The sequence below is a fragment of the Siphateles boraxobius genome, unplaced genomic scaffold (genome assembly GCF_051911475.1).
Source record: "Siphateles boraxobius isolate OS27281-9 unplaced genomic scaffold, OSU_SipBor_1 8, whole genome shotgun sequence".
NCBI classification, from domain to species: Eukaryota; Metazoa; Chordata; class Actinopteri; order Cypriniformes; family Leuciscidae; genus Siphateles; species Siphateles boraxobius.
In genome coordinates, this window is record NW_027509208.1 from 4,490,114 (window position 1) to 4,504,033 (window position 13,920).

Consider the following 13,920-nt stretch of genomic DNA (forward strand, 5'->3'; position numbering starts at 1 on the left):
TAAACTCCTGTTTCACTAACTGCCTTTCAGCATTTCAAATTTTACATCAGGTTTGTGAGTAGTCAGCTTCAAAAAAAAAAAAAAAGTTGATAAAGTTTTTTTTTTTTTTTTGCTTTCCAGAGCTCAACAGTAAAACAAGTCCTTTTAGTAGTTTTAGATTTACATTTTAGGAAGTACATTTTCTCTGACCCAAAACAAAATATTGTAAATGTATTTTTTTAAATATTATAATTAAAATAAAGTAATAATTTTAAGGTTTAACTGTATTTTTTTTATTGTAAAATGTATTTTATTATTAAAATTTAAAAAAATTCAAACATTATTACAATTAAAATGTTAATATTAAAATGTATCATTTGTTGTAATGTTATTTGAAAAATATTATTTATACTATACATATATATATATATATATATATATATATATATATATATATATCCATCTAACCATATATATATATATATATATATATATATATATATATACACACACACACACACACACACACACACACACACACACATATATATATATATATTTTTTTTTTTCACCAAATGTTACATTTTCCTTACAAAGCAAGGCACACAGATGAACTTGCATCTAAAAATGTGTTTTATTGCACTTGGTATGAACAGGCCTTAAAAGCTCAATCAGGAAACTTATGTTTTGCAATCATAAGGCAGTAAGCAACCTAACTAACTGATCAAGTAGAGTGAAACAAGAGGCAGCGGCATTGCATCAATGAAGACCGAGGACACAAAAAGAAGTGAATGAGGGATTGAATGAGAGGTCAGAGAAAGAGTGAGTTCAGTATTGACAGAGGGTCGGGAAGAGAAGGAATCCTCAGGCTGATGGATGAGAGTCAGCCTTTGAGAAGAGACAGAGCAACAGAGACACACGAGCACAGCAATAGACAACAGTGCAGAAACAGACAGATGGTTAGACGGATGAGTGTGAGTCCTCTCTGCCGGACGGTCACAGTGCTCTGAGCGGGTCGTCCAGGAAGGGTTCGGGTGAGGAGTCAAAGTTCACGCTGGGTTTAGGGTCATCCTCAGCGACACAGAGTGATGAGTCAAAGGAATGTTCTTAAAGAACTAAATCAACTTTTTCACCGGCTCTCTGAAACTTTGTCAGCCTAGACAGGTAATATGAATGGGTAGTTAAGTAGTGTAGCAGTTAGTTGTGTGGGCTGTTGATCTGTCTTCTGGTGTGAGTAACAGACCTGACCTGATCTCATCCATTCATTTAATAATCAAGCAGCTCTATTGACCATTGATAGACATTTGAAAGACATTTATAATGTTACAAAAATGTATATCTATCTATCTATCTATCTATCTATCTATCTATCTATCTATCTATCTATCTATCTATCTATCTATCTATCTATCTATCTATCTATCTCTCTCTCTCTCTCTCTCTCTCTCTCTCTCTCTACGGTACGGTGTATATATATATATATATATATTATTAGCAATGTTAACAAATAATATAAAGTTACAAACAGAATAAACAGTTACAAACATACACATATACACATACATATATAGCGCAGATCTTTAAAGAGAGAGAGAGATGTGACCCTGATTACAGCTTCATGTCACCCAGCAGATGTAACTATAGCCTGTATGTCTGACAGCACAGCTAACATGAACAGCTAATGGTAAAACAAAATCTATTCGTTTCCATGATAAACCAGCCTTATGGCATAAGTAATGTTTTCCAGCTTCTAGTCATTTATTGTGCATGCCACCTTATATTTACCAGTTGTTATTTTACTGTAATAAATTTGAGATATGTCATGCATGGGATTGGTACAACAGGGCATGCGCATACCCACTTTTTGCGCCACTGCTATCTATCATAAGGAAAGTCTCAGTCAGGTGATTTTAGGCTTTGGGTTGCAGTTTTTTCCAGAGATCCCGGAGGGATCTGGGGTTTTTAAAGACTTACAGTAACTGAAATCCATTTACTCCTCCTCGCTCTCTCCTCCTTTCCCTTCCCTTCTTTCTCTCATCTCCCTGGAGTACGCTTTGTGCCGTCTGGCAGCAGATCAAAGCACATTTGTGAATGTCACCCATGGGTATGGAAAAGGGAGAAAGAGAGAGGGAGAGATCGAGAGAAATGAGATAAACCTTTCATTAGTGACAAACTAAACTCTGACTGTTCCGTTTAATGTGGGCACAGTTCAAGACTTCGGCATTTATGAGTATTCACACCCCTTTCTCCTCCCCTCTCATCCTCCTTCCTCCTCTTTCTGTCATCAAGTGATTATATGCTTTACGTTATAATTAATATATAATTAGTTGTTGTGATGGCAAAGCTGAAGTTTCAGCATCATTACTCTTCAGTGTCACTAATATGCTGATTTTGTTCTCAAGAAACATTTTTATTATTAATGTTGAAAACAATTGTGCTGTTTTTTTTTTGTGGAAACCATAATCATTTTTTTTCAGGATTCTTTGATGAAATTATGAATGTATGTTTGTAACGTTATAAATGTCTTTACTGTCACTTTTGTTAAATGTAGGTCCTTGTGCAATAAAAGTAATAGTTAAAAAAAGAAACTAACCCCAAACTTCTAGATTGTGCTCTTAGTAACAGTTTATGTGGTATGTGTGTGTAGCCTATGTGAAAAGTGTCTTTAGCAGTGACTCATGCTGTCAGATTGATTCAGTGCACCTTTCCTTCAGCCTCAGGGGTGAGTCTGAGAGTTCATACACACATACACGAGTAAAACACACTACAACTGTTAACGGTCATAGTCAATCATGATTACAGTAGCTAAATCATAACAATTCCCATTAGATTATAGCACTTCCGGTGTCCTTTATCTGCTCCCCGTCTCTAAACTGTGTGAAAATCTGCTCTGACTGACTGAGAAACATTTGCATCATTAAGGCATGTTGTAACTCAAGTATGTAATTTTTCCTCAGGTCTTTGGTTCAGCATAACGAAAACATCACTCACACATGTACCACAGTGTGTTTGATACAGCAAGAATGAGGGAGGAGGAGAACTGTGGGAGAACCTTTTACTTGTTGGACAAAGTTCTGGCACAATTTTTAAAATATATTTTTTTTTACCCCAGATATGCTGTAAAATAAACTCAGTCAAGACATAGCTCTCACTCTGAACATATATGTTGTCTGTTACCTGCCAAAGGGGCATTTCTCATTACCAGGTGCAGAGGAAATGCCCTATGGGCTGTGTGGGCGGGACTTCCTGTCTTGTTTTTTTTAACTGTAATCCGTCGCTCCAACATAAATCCCTCAAAACAGTCAAAACTGCATAAAGAAAGGTGGAGATTTTACCGTTAACAGCTTCTTGGAATGTGACTGAACTTATATGGCAGTTTGACAACATTTTCAACCGGGCTTGAAACTGAACCCCTGCTGTCAATCACAAATTTCCACAAGCCCCGCCCCTTGTGTGCTCATGAAATATTTTCAGTCCAAAATAGCATACTGTATTATAGCAGGTACTACATTAGTTTAAACTTTGTTTGTGACTGTTGAAAAAGTACAATTTATATAGAATGAATGCGTGTAATGAAATTCGGATGTACTACATCCACTATGACATCAATTGCATCTCCTCACTGCCATTCACAAATCTATAGACTGCACACTTTAGAATCTCACCGGAAGGAGTAGGTCATACGGGTACTTTTAGTCCACTCTTTTATGAATACTATTAATGATTATGAATTTGGCTCACATACTGTTTTTCGGCATATTTGGACGCAGCTTTCAACTTATTTGAACACTAGAATGCATGCCAGTAGCTCCGTATAACACATTTAAATCAATTCCACAGATTTTAGCACAAAAAAAGACAAGATTCCATCTGGACCTGCTTTTAATCTTGCTGTGGGCCCCTGGTTACATTTTTACATTGTCTAATCTTTGTTCTTTCTGCACCTTTTCACCATTTATGTGAAAAAAATGGCCAACATGAGAAAAATGCAATATCATCTGTCTGAAATGTGTCATTTGTCTGTCGAGAAGCATGTTGAATGGGTTAAGTGTGAGACTGCAGGGTTTAGGAAGTGAGCAAAAGGCAGACAAACGTATAGTGTCACTGTTTCACCATTGGAAATAAGACTGGCTCTGGCAGCTGGAAACCATTTGCTCCCAAAGATGCTTGGGAGTGGAAACATACACACGCACACACACACTTATATATATATATATATATATATATATATATATATATATATATATATATATATATACAGAGCTACTTCATAACATGAAAAGAGAAGTACAGACAAAAAAAAAAGAAAAAAAGATAAATAGAATCTTTTAAACATCTCACTTTTGATACGTTGGTTCTGGTTTAGGACAGAGGTTGAATATTATGGTAAGGAACTTGATCAGAGTGTTTATGTACTGACAGGCTCTGTGATGTCCCTGTTGTATGAATCCATAAGTAACCGCATTATGTAATCGAATTTAGGGTAGGAATGTAAGTTGAGGTGTGTGTGTGTGTGTGGTCTGGTGTGGATTAGTTTAAAATGCAGGGTTGTTTACGAGCACTGCTGTTACTTTGGGTATAATTACAGAGAGATGTCCTCCTGTGTGTGTGATTTTGAGTTTAAACAGGAGTCTCCAATAACATATGCGTGCTGGATTACTGCGAGTACAGTGATGCAATTTTAGATTATTAATGGCTTTTAACTTCATTGCCCTCTTTTGGACTTTGCTCTACTATAAATAAAAGTAGTGCTTATGACATGAACCGACGTCTCAGCAGTTCTAAGAGAGTGGACATCTCTCCATTAGGACAAGCCCGCCATCTAGTGTTAGTATTAGATACTGGAGCGTAGTGAGTATGGTTGACTGAAATTCGGTTTTTATTGTTATTAGGCAAGAAAACCTATACATTACATAATACATAAATTAATATAAACACTTTTTCCCCCATGATTTCTAAACATTGTTTGAAAAAATCTGTTTTATTTTTTTCATGTGCTTGTTATTTGGCGTACATTATTTAACATACGCTTGTTGTGATTATTAGCCTATAGTATAAAATAATACATTTATAATAGATTTAGCTCTAATTATATGAAAATAATATATATAAAAAATGTTAGTAAAAAAAAAAGAAACTTTTTTCATCAACTGCCTCTTTGCATTTGATTAAATTTAAATTTCATCGGAGTTTTCTCAAATACTGAAAAGATGAGCTCTGCTTATATGTTCTAAACACAATCACTGAAGAAAACAGAAGCATTATGCTCTTTTAATTTATTTCAGGTTGACCACTTGCATAATTAACAATGCTTTGGAAAAACAAAACTAATTTTTACATTTCTTCAATATTTAAAATATTAAAGAAAATCAATTGATCAAAAAAAGTCAATAATAGCACAAGCTAATTTCAAATTTGCATTCAAACCACATGAACCAGAAATTAAATACATTTATTATGTAAAGTTAGTGACAAACATTCTTGTCCTCTAGTGTCTCCATTTGCGATTATTTGAGTGTGGCGCATGCGATCGTGTTCTAGAATGCTTTAAACAGCTGGTTGGGTAGATAGCTGAGTTGAAGGAAGGAAGTTTGTGCCTCTCTCTCCAGGTTGGCCAGTTCCTGTACGGTCGGGGCCAATATATCCACATGGCCCTTATAGAGACCACCTGGGGTGTGTGGGGGTGGGAACAGATATGGAGATAAGTGATAGAGATACAACGTGAATGGCCTAGAAACAGGACTTCTGAAAACACTCACCCCCCGTAGCCCTGCGCTGCCCGTACGTCACTTTGCCGTCAAATTCATCAACAGGTACTTTGATGTCAGGTTCACACTGAGTAATGGTACATTTCAGATGCTCCTCGATTTCTGACAACAACTAAAACAGAAGCACAATATATAAGAAGTTCGAATATTGTTAATGCCATGTAAATGCAGTTCTCACCTCTTTCTCGTTGTACCAAATAGTGCATCCTCCGCTCTCTTTGAGTTTGGTGTTATAGCAGCCTTTCCCTCTGCTGGCACAAACGTGGTACCACACCTGTGTGCACAACCCCCACACACAATTAACAACACAAACAAACACACATTTATACTTTTACACCAGTTCTCCTGTACTTCCTACTTACTTTCTCTTTCTCCATTGCAACCAGGGATATAGCCAAACCCATCCTGTAGGGACATCACAAATATTCACACAAACTTTGACAGATCGCAATCTACACATAATGATACAAGACAAACGCTGGGCGTCACCTGTCCGCTCTGCCAACTCTTCCAATGCGATGAACATAGTTCTGCTTCTCATCCGGCAGAGTCACGTTTATCACTGCAAAACATAATATTGCAATTATCCGTTTTTGAATTCATTTCAGATAGGCTTGATTGATTTTTTAACGTTTGTTTTTGAAACAACAGGTCTATTAATAAATGGCACGTTGCTGGATTTGTTAAACGGTACCCAACAACACCATTTCGCATTAAACAGAAAACAACTGTGTTCATGAGTTATGCATTTATTTTTTGCCATAAATGAAGTAGGGGTCAAGCATTGCATTTTAACCTTGACAGTTAAACAATTGCAATCATTTTGCATCAAATTGGCATGAATATTAATAGTATATTCATCTATTTATAAATTATTATTAATTAATGATGATTTATATAATAATAAAACCAAAATATATAATAAGTAATAATAATAATTATTTATTTTTGTTTTTATCAAATGCAGTAAATAAACATTAAATTATTAATACATATATATTTGTAATGTTACTAATAGGTATTATTGCGGCAAAAAACAATGATAATTAAAAATCATTCTGTATACTAGTTATAGGAAACGGCGTAAACAGAGAAAGTGATCAGTATCAGTTGTTGTGGTTAAAGTCTGAAAATAGAGAAATTCTGGCCCTCCTTCTTACCATAAGGAACACCACGGATATCGATTCCTCTAGCAGCCACATCTGTGCAAATCAGAAACTTCACTTCCTGTTTCTAAAGTGAGGATGATAAAAGAATACTTTTACAAGTGACTATAATTAATAAAGTTATTCAATGGCAAGATTTTTTCATTTTTTCTTTACCTTGAATCGCTCCAAGTTATATTTGCGCTCATTTGGTTTCCTGTCACCATGAAGACAGACACAAGACAACTGGTGTCCTTTCTTGTCTGGACCTGTAGTAAAAGACAAATGTTTGCATCCAGAAGTGATGGCAAATAATGGCCGTTCGATAATGATGCTAAAAGCCCGCCTCACCTCCTCCCTGCTTGATGAAGTGCTGCTCCATATTGTCGCAGTCGATCTTTGTCCTGCAGAAGATGATGGCCTGATCCATCTTATGCTCCTTAATGGCTCTGATCGTATACTCTCCCTTCAGAATCTTAATGGCCTCTGACCACATCTCTGATAAAGCCATATAAAATGATTCACCGCAAGACCTTTATATCAGACCAAGCCAAGGTCCTTTTGAAATGTTCACAATTGATAATACGAGCATGGAACCATTAATATATTTCTGGATGATTCTTACCTGAGGTGTTGGCTCCGGGTCGTGTGTCATCCTTGGCGTGAACTTCATCCGTCTGGGAAGACACAACCTCACGGATTTAGACTTCTTGTACATTTAGACAAAGGCATAAGGAAGTGAGATGTTTGCTACATATGTACCCTGATGTGGTTCTTTCCCAGTTTCTCCCAAAGCCTGTCATTTTTTGGGTTGACTGGCACCACCACGTGATGGACCGTTTCTGGTACCGAATCTTCTCCCTTTAGATCCACCCATGTGGGGAAATGCATGATCTTCTCTGAGAGCTTCTTCACATCGAATGAGTGCAGCGTGGCAGAGCAAACGATCACCTACAAAACACACGTGGCTCATTTTTGAAGAACTGTACCTGACAACTCTAATGCATATTCATGGAAACAGATATCAGAGCTCTCATCACCTGTAGTCTCTTGCCGTCTGAGGTCACCTGAGGGATCTGGTTGTAGACCCTCATGATAAAGTCAGTGTAGCCAGCTGAGAGAAGTCCATCCTGAACACAATTAAACCAGAATAAAAGTATTTCTTTTATACACTTTCCCATATGTTAAGCTAAATTTAGCCTATAATCTTGATGATGGTTAACATTTTTTTTTACATAAACTTAGTTAAAAGTTAAAATGATTTACAGTGAAATCAACAGAATACCATGAATGCTTTCAACAGAATTCCTATTCCTTTAATGCTAAACTGTACAGAATTGCATAAGCTTAAGTGTGCAACATACACACTCATCCAGCACCAGGAAGCGGACTTGGGATAGATCCAGCTTCCCTGTGGATATGAGATCATCCAGTCTTCCTGGGGTCCCAACCACAATGTCAACCTAAAGGACAATGAAGTGATAAAGTATTCATTCAGAATGATACATAGTACTGTAAACCTTGTTTAATGTTGTAAATGTTTTAAACTGTATTATAGTCTAATGTTTTGAATTCTATATTATGGTCTAAGACAGGGGTCTTCAAACTTTTTCAGCCCAAGACCACCATTACTCCAGTCTTTAGTGTCACATGATCCTTCAGAAATCATTCTAATATGCTGATTTGGTGCTCAAGAAACATTTCTTATTATCAATGTTGAAAACAGTTGTGATTAGGGATGGGACGATTACCGGTTTCACTATAAACCACGATAAAATGTACTGACGGTTAGTAATATCGTTTAAAATTCAATTATCATTAAAACCGTGTTTGATTATCGGGTTTTTAATAACTCACTAATAAATCCTGTCCAGCCAGCAACAGTCTGACGCAGGCGCGCAATGTTGTTGTTGGAATGGCGGAAGGCAGTGACCGTGTTTGGGGGATTTTTCAGCCTTTTAAGAGGACCAAATCGGAGGTGTGGTCATATTTTGGCATTTACTAAAATCCTGAGGGAAACTTAATCGAGGATGGTCACTCTGTCTGCAGAACATGCACAAAAAAAGCCTCTGCGATAGGGCTAAACACTTCAAATCTGCAGAGTCGTCCTGTGTGACCATCACCCACTGTTGTAGAGAACGCAAGGCAAGTTAACTTTGATCTCAATACTAAAACTACGTCTGGGAAATAATTGGGCACAAAATATTGTTTTGAGTTGAAATATTTTATCTCACTCACTTGAAATAAACTTGAAGCTTCAGCGAAGAAAAGTTCGCAGCAAGTGGCTTTGAGCCCAAAGACGAACGAACAAGTTCAAACAAGACCATTAAGAGTGACATTTAAGAGATAATAATGCATATTCATTGTACACTTATAACACCGAATTTTTTTTTTACCACATAATTACGGGGACATATTGAATAGAGATTAATGTCTCTATTCTTACCTGTTAAATCCATTTTGTACAGCGTACAAAACTCGTCCAGACAAGATGATCACAACAATATTATCAAATTCTGTAAACAATAAATCAACTCTGATTTCATTTTCAATACAATCAATAACGGAGACGCAAGATGACAAGTTGTATTTGAATGAAATAAGAGCGCGCGTCCGTTATGATCCATGGATGTGCGCGCTGTGCTATATGTTGCTATTGACAACGGTCATAAGGAAGAAAATGCCACAGAATAGAATCTTACTTTAAAAAGTGCATAGAGCTGCTTGTTTTATTTGTTGTTTGTTGATTCTCAAATATAAAACTTGTTGAAATGCTTTCAGTGTGAGCATCAGTTCTTTTTTAACACTTTCATCCTGTTTTAACAGAACCGTGATAATATTGATAATCACGATAATTTCGGTCACTATAATTGTGATATGAATTTTTCATACCCCCCAATCCCCCCAAGTTGTGATACTTTTAATTTTCTTTTTTTGTGTGAAAACTGTGATTTTTACAGGATTCTTTGAATAGAAAGTTCAAAAGTACAGCGTTTATTTGAAATAGAATTTTTTTTTAACATTATACATGCCTTTGGTATCACTTTTGATCCATGTAATGCATCCTAAATTTGTACTAACCCCAAGCTTTTGAACAGTACTGTATACTTTGGACACTTACCCCACTTTCTAAAACGGAGAGCTGTTCTTTAGCAGCCACTCCTCCGATTATCAGAAGTTCCCTGCAATAACATCACGATGTTCAGTTAACGCCAAACCATCACCAGACACAACAATAATCAAAATCACTGCAGCTCCTATGTCAATCTCAGCTCACCTTAGTTTGGGATTGTCAACATATTTCTTGAACTGGTTGACATTATTGAGGGTTTGTTCAGCCAGCTCTTTAGACGGCTCAATGATGAGAGCTTTGGGGGCGTTAGAACTGGATTTGACCTGACTCACTTTAGCACTGCCTGAGGACAAATACGCATGACAGGCAGAATGCAAGAAAACATTAATACAAGCCCTGAAGGCAGTAAGAAATGAATATGATTTGAAGCTCACCTGTCTGGCTGGATTTAACCACATGACCATCTGAAGCCTGGTTTAGGGCCACATATCCATCTTTAGGTTGGTTTTTTAAAGGTTCATCGCCAAAGTTGAATTTCAGTTCAGCATTCTGTGTTTGATTGACACAAATACACATTTTAAGAATAGCTGGTGCGTAAGAGAAACATTACGTAGCAACGAGAAGGTTTTTATTATATGTAAAGAGTAGCTAGTTTAGTATATGCCAGATACCTTCAGCACACAGGAAGCAAAGAAGGGCTGGTTTTTCAGCTGCTGAGGAATCTCAAATGCCAAACCCAGATCATTACCTGTGAAAGCCAATAAGGAATCAATTACAGTGGCATTTGCATTAAAGGCTGCATAGTAAACTGGTACTAAAGAAATATTGTGATACAAAACATTTATAGATGTACACTAGTTTCAAAATTTGGGGTCAGTAAGATTCGAATGTTTTTGAAAGAAGTCTCATATGCTCACCACGTTAAAATTTTAAATTTCTCAAAAAAAACCCGAAAACAATAATTTTCCTGTGATGGCAAAGCTGAATTTTCACCATTACTCCAGTCTTCAGTGTCACATGATCCTTCAGCAATCATTCTAATATGCCGATTTGGTGCTCAAGAAACATTTCTCATTATGATCATAAATGTTGAAAACAGTTGTGCTGCTTAATATCTTTTGTGGAAACCATTTTTTCAAGATTCTTTGATAAATAGAAATTCAAAAGAACAGCATTTATTTTAAATAGAAATCTTTATAAATATCTTATGTCATTTTTAATCAATTTATTCCAGCCTTGCTAAATAAAGCATTAATTAAAAAAATAATCTTACTGACCCAGTTCAGAAGTGTGACCTGAATGACATTCAACATGCCATATGTATGACAACATGCTCAATTATATGAAATGTTATTAATTTATTTAATAAAAATATCTGAAAGGCATAAAAACAAACCATTTTTAGAGAATGACACATGGCCTTTATCCACATCTATGTAGCATCCTATGGTGTCGTGCATAGTGAATTCCTGGAAAAGACATAAATCATGTCAAACCTCTAAAACTGGAGTATCAATTCAAAGGCCCTCATTATGCCTTACTTCTCCATAACTGTCAAACTGCTTATTGTGAGATTTCTTTCCAGTTCCTCCGAAGCCAAATCCATATTTATCCGTTCCTAAGAGATGGGTAAAAACAGAATAACAAACAATATTATGACTGAAGTTATGTTATAACCCAAATCAATGTAATGAGGTCATACTGAAACATACCCAAGTCCAGTGATGCCTGGGCAGAAGACCAGCCCACCCTACACAGCCCTTGATCGTGACAGGTCACTTCATAATAATACCTCCCTGGAGAAAAAGCAGTGAAGAATGAATCTTACAGGATTCCCTTGGTTTTTAGACAGAAAACTCAAAAAGGATGTTCTCTTACCTTTTGTGACTCCTTTGGTTGAACGACAGCCATGCCATTCTTTGAACTCTCTGCTCTGACAGCACAGGCCATCAGCACCGATAGCTGAAGAAAGAAAAAAAAAAGTAACATAATAATTTTGTTGCAATAAAGAAATAAAATAAGATTGCAGAATCACAGTGAAGAGTTCAGGATCAATCCAGGCTTGGCATTTTACATAAGTGTTAAACACTTACCAAATGCTGGACTTCTGTCATAGGGGTTCATCTGCCATTTATTGAAAACTGGGATGGACAACAAATCCAGGAACAACAATCAATGAATTGGAAATAATAATCTATCAAATATATGAGAGCAAATGTCAGGAAAGTAGTTTCTGAAATGAAATTCGCTAGTCGTCTCAAAATACTTCCGACATTGAAGTTAAAGTTGACCATGTTTAATTGTCTTCTGTTGACAATTACAAATTTCGTATTTTTTTTTAAAAATTCTTATTGATGGTATGTCAATGTAAAATAAGAGCGGCTAAGGCTATGTATAGTTGAAGGGTGATATTATAGTTTAATACCTGCTCCTCCTGTCTTCACAGCACTGCGTCCCTTCTTCCCCTCCAGCTGGTCTTTAAGGGTCTCATAGACTATTTGGATGACTGGAATACTGAAGGCCTACAAGACCACATTAATTTTGTGTTCACATTTCATTGATCCTATACATTGTATATATAATACATTTAATGAAATATAATATACAGTATATTTTATAACAAAGTGCACAGTCACCAAAAAACCCAACAGTCAGCATTGATTTATGAGAAAGTCACACTTACTCCAGTTTTTCCACTCCCAGTCTCAGCAGCCTGTGAACATAAACACACAGGTGAGTACAGAGGCGGTGGTGATCCACACATATACACACACACACACACACACACACACAACACTGGTTGTGATGGTGATCTCACCATAAGCACGTCTCCTCCACCCAGAATTAACGGGATGGATTCGGCCTGAATGTCTGTTGGCAACCTGAAAGAGAAGATCAAATCAATACTACTTTAATTCTGCATGGATTGTTAACTTATGAGGCGTGTAAGAACTATGACAGGGGTTTTCGAAGTGTGGTAAAAAATTATTGGAAACCCTTGAACTAGGAGACAACTCACAGCCAGTCCATTTCTTCCACCGCCTGTGCAATTTCAGGCATTACTCCCATTTCTGTAAGTTAAGTCAAAACAAGAAGATATAATTTCACAAACGGTTTAACCACACTCAATTTATAAACAAATGTTGACGGGTAAATCTCACCGCCATAGGCTGCCATGGTGTCAAACTCCTGCGACTGCGAGTGTTTCACCGGATGTAACGTGTGCTGCTGGTTTTCTTTTGACAGGGTGCTAGCAGAGAATGGCTTTGGTGCTAGTAGGAAAAACCGGTCCGTGCGGATTGCGCTTCCTCGCTTCAGTTCCGCTGATCTTGTTTTTAATGACAGAAAATATATAAAGTACATGTAAAATTAATAAAATTTATATTTAAATTACATATACGTTGAGAAAACAACTTATAAATAATCAGACGCAAAATTGAAAAGATCATCAGCCCCTTTATATGTACCTCGCAGGCCGCCGTAGTGTGACGTGTGTGCTATCCAGTTCATTGAAAACATGGCAGGTGATATTATTCTGGAAGACGAAGAGGAGAATATATTATATGATTTACTTGTTAACACAGAATGGCCAGCCGAAACAGACACGCAGGTTTGTCGAAATATTCCAACTTACTTTGAATAAATGATTTTCTAACCCGATATTGAAATATACATGTTTTATATCAGATCAGTTCTGCGCAAGTTGTTTTGAGCCACGTAACGAAGTTCCATTATCCAGGGTTTATATTCTGTAAATATTATTATGTAATAAATATCTTCATGATAATTTACAGCTCTTCATATATACATTTGTTTGTATATTGTCACGTATCTCCAGCTGCTTGTTTTGGGAGTAACGTTAGGTGCAAGTTGATATGCTTAAATTGTCCATTTAACAGGCTAGTGCCAGCTGATACAAACAGTCCTGTAGATACATGATACCGTGAGTGTGAAA

At 36.5% G+C, this 13,920-nt stretch overlaps 2 protein-coding genes across 3 annotated transcripts in view; one reads left to right on the forward strand and one right to left on the reverse strand.

Annotated features, from left to right (window-relative positions):
- Nucleotides 1-5,240: 5,240 nt before the first annotated feature.
- ddx1 (DEAD (Asp-Glu-Ala-Asp) box helicase 1) lies at nucleotides 5,241-13,485 on the reverse strand. Its single transcript, XM_077220083.1, has 27 exons — nucleotides 13,433-13,485; nucleotides 13,127-13,293; nucleotides 12,985-13,036; nucleotides 12,784-12,847; nucleotides 12,649-12,678; nucleotides 12,391-12,487; nucleotides 12,059-12,106; nucleotides 11,844-11,927; nucleotides 11,678-11,761; nucleotides 11,507-11,583; nucleotides 11,362-11,434; nucleotides 10,637-10,713; nucleotides 10,400-10,514; nucleotides 10,170-10,308; nucleotides 10,014-10,074; nucleotides 8,257-8,355; nucleotides 7,933-8,022; nucleotides 7,655-7,843; nucleotides 7,518-7,569; nucleotides 7,244-7,390; nucleotides 7,070-7,161; nucleotides 6,908-6,980; nucleotides 6,237-6,309; nucleotides 6,110-6,152; nucleotides 5,926-6,021; nucleotides 5,739-5,859; nucleotides 5,241-5,647 (listed from the first exon to the last, which is right to left on the reverse strand). The coding sequence occupies exons 2-27, from the start codon at nucleotides 13,140-13,142 to the stop codon at nucleotides 5,517-5,519; spliced, it is 2,223 nt and encodes a 740-aa protein (XP_077076198.1). The 5' UTR covers nucleotides 13,143-13,293; nucleotides 13,433-13,485; the 3' UTR covers nucleotides 5,241-5,516.
- The window catches only part of nbas (NBAS subunit of NRZ tethering complex), a 181,837-nt gene continuing 181,360 nt past the window's right edge, over nucleotides 13,444-13,920 (forward strand). For both annotated transcript variants that reach the window (XM_077220068.1, XM_077220069.1), the window contains exon 1: nucleotides 13,444-13,575. In XM_077220068.1, coding sequence (XP_077076183.1) covers nucleotides 13,483-13,575 — 93 coding nt within the window. In that variant the 5' untranslated portion in view covers nucleotides 13,444-13,482. The remainder of the gene's footprint in view (nucleotides 13,576-13,920) is intronic.

Bases quoted from the DNA above. Each gene is read 5' to 3' on its own strand.
- ddx1 (XM_077220083.1), bottom strand. The intron at 11,584-11,677 runs GTATGTTTCAGT...CCCATCTCTTAG, and splicing joins CCAGGCATCACTGGACTTGG to GAACGGATAAATATGGATTT. The intron at 6,981-7,069 runs GTAAAGAAAAAA...TCCTCACTTTAG, and splicing joins ATAACTTGGAGCGATTCAAG to AAACAGGAAGTGAAGTTTCT.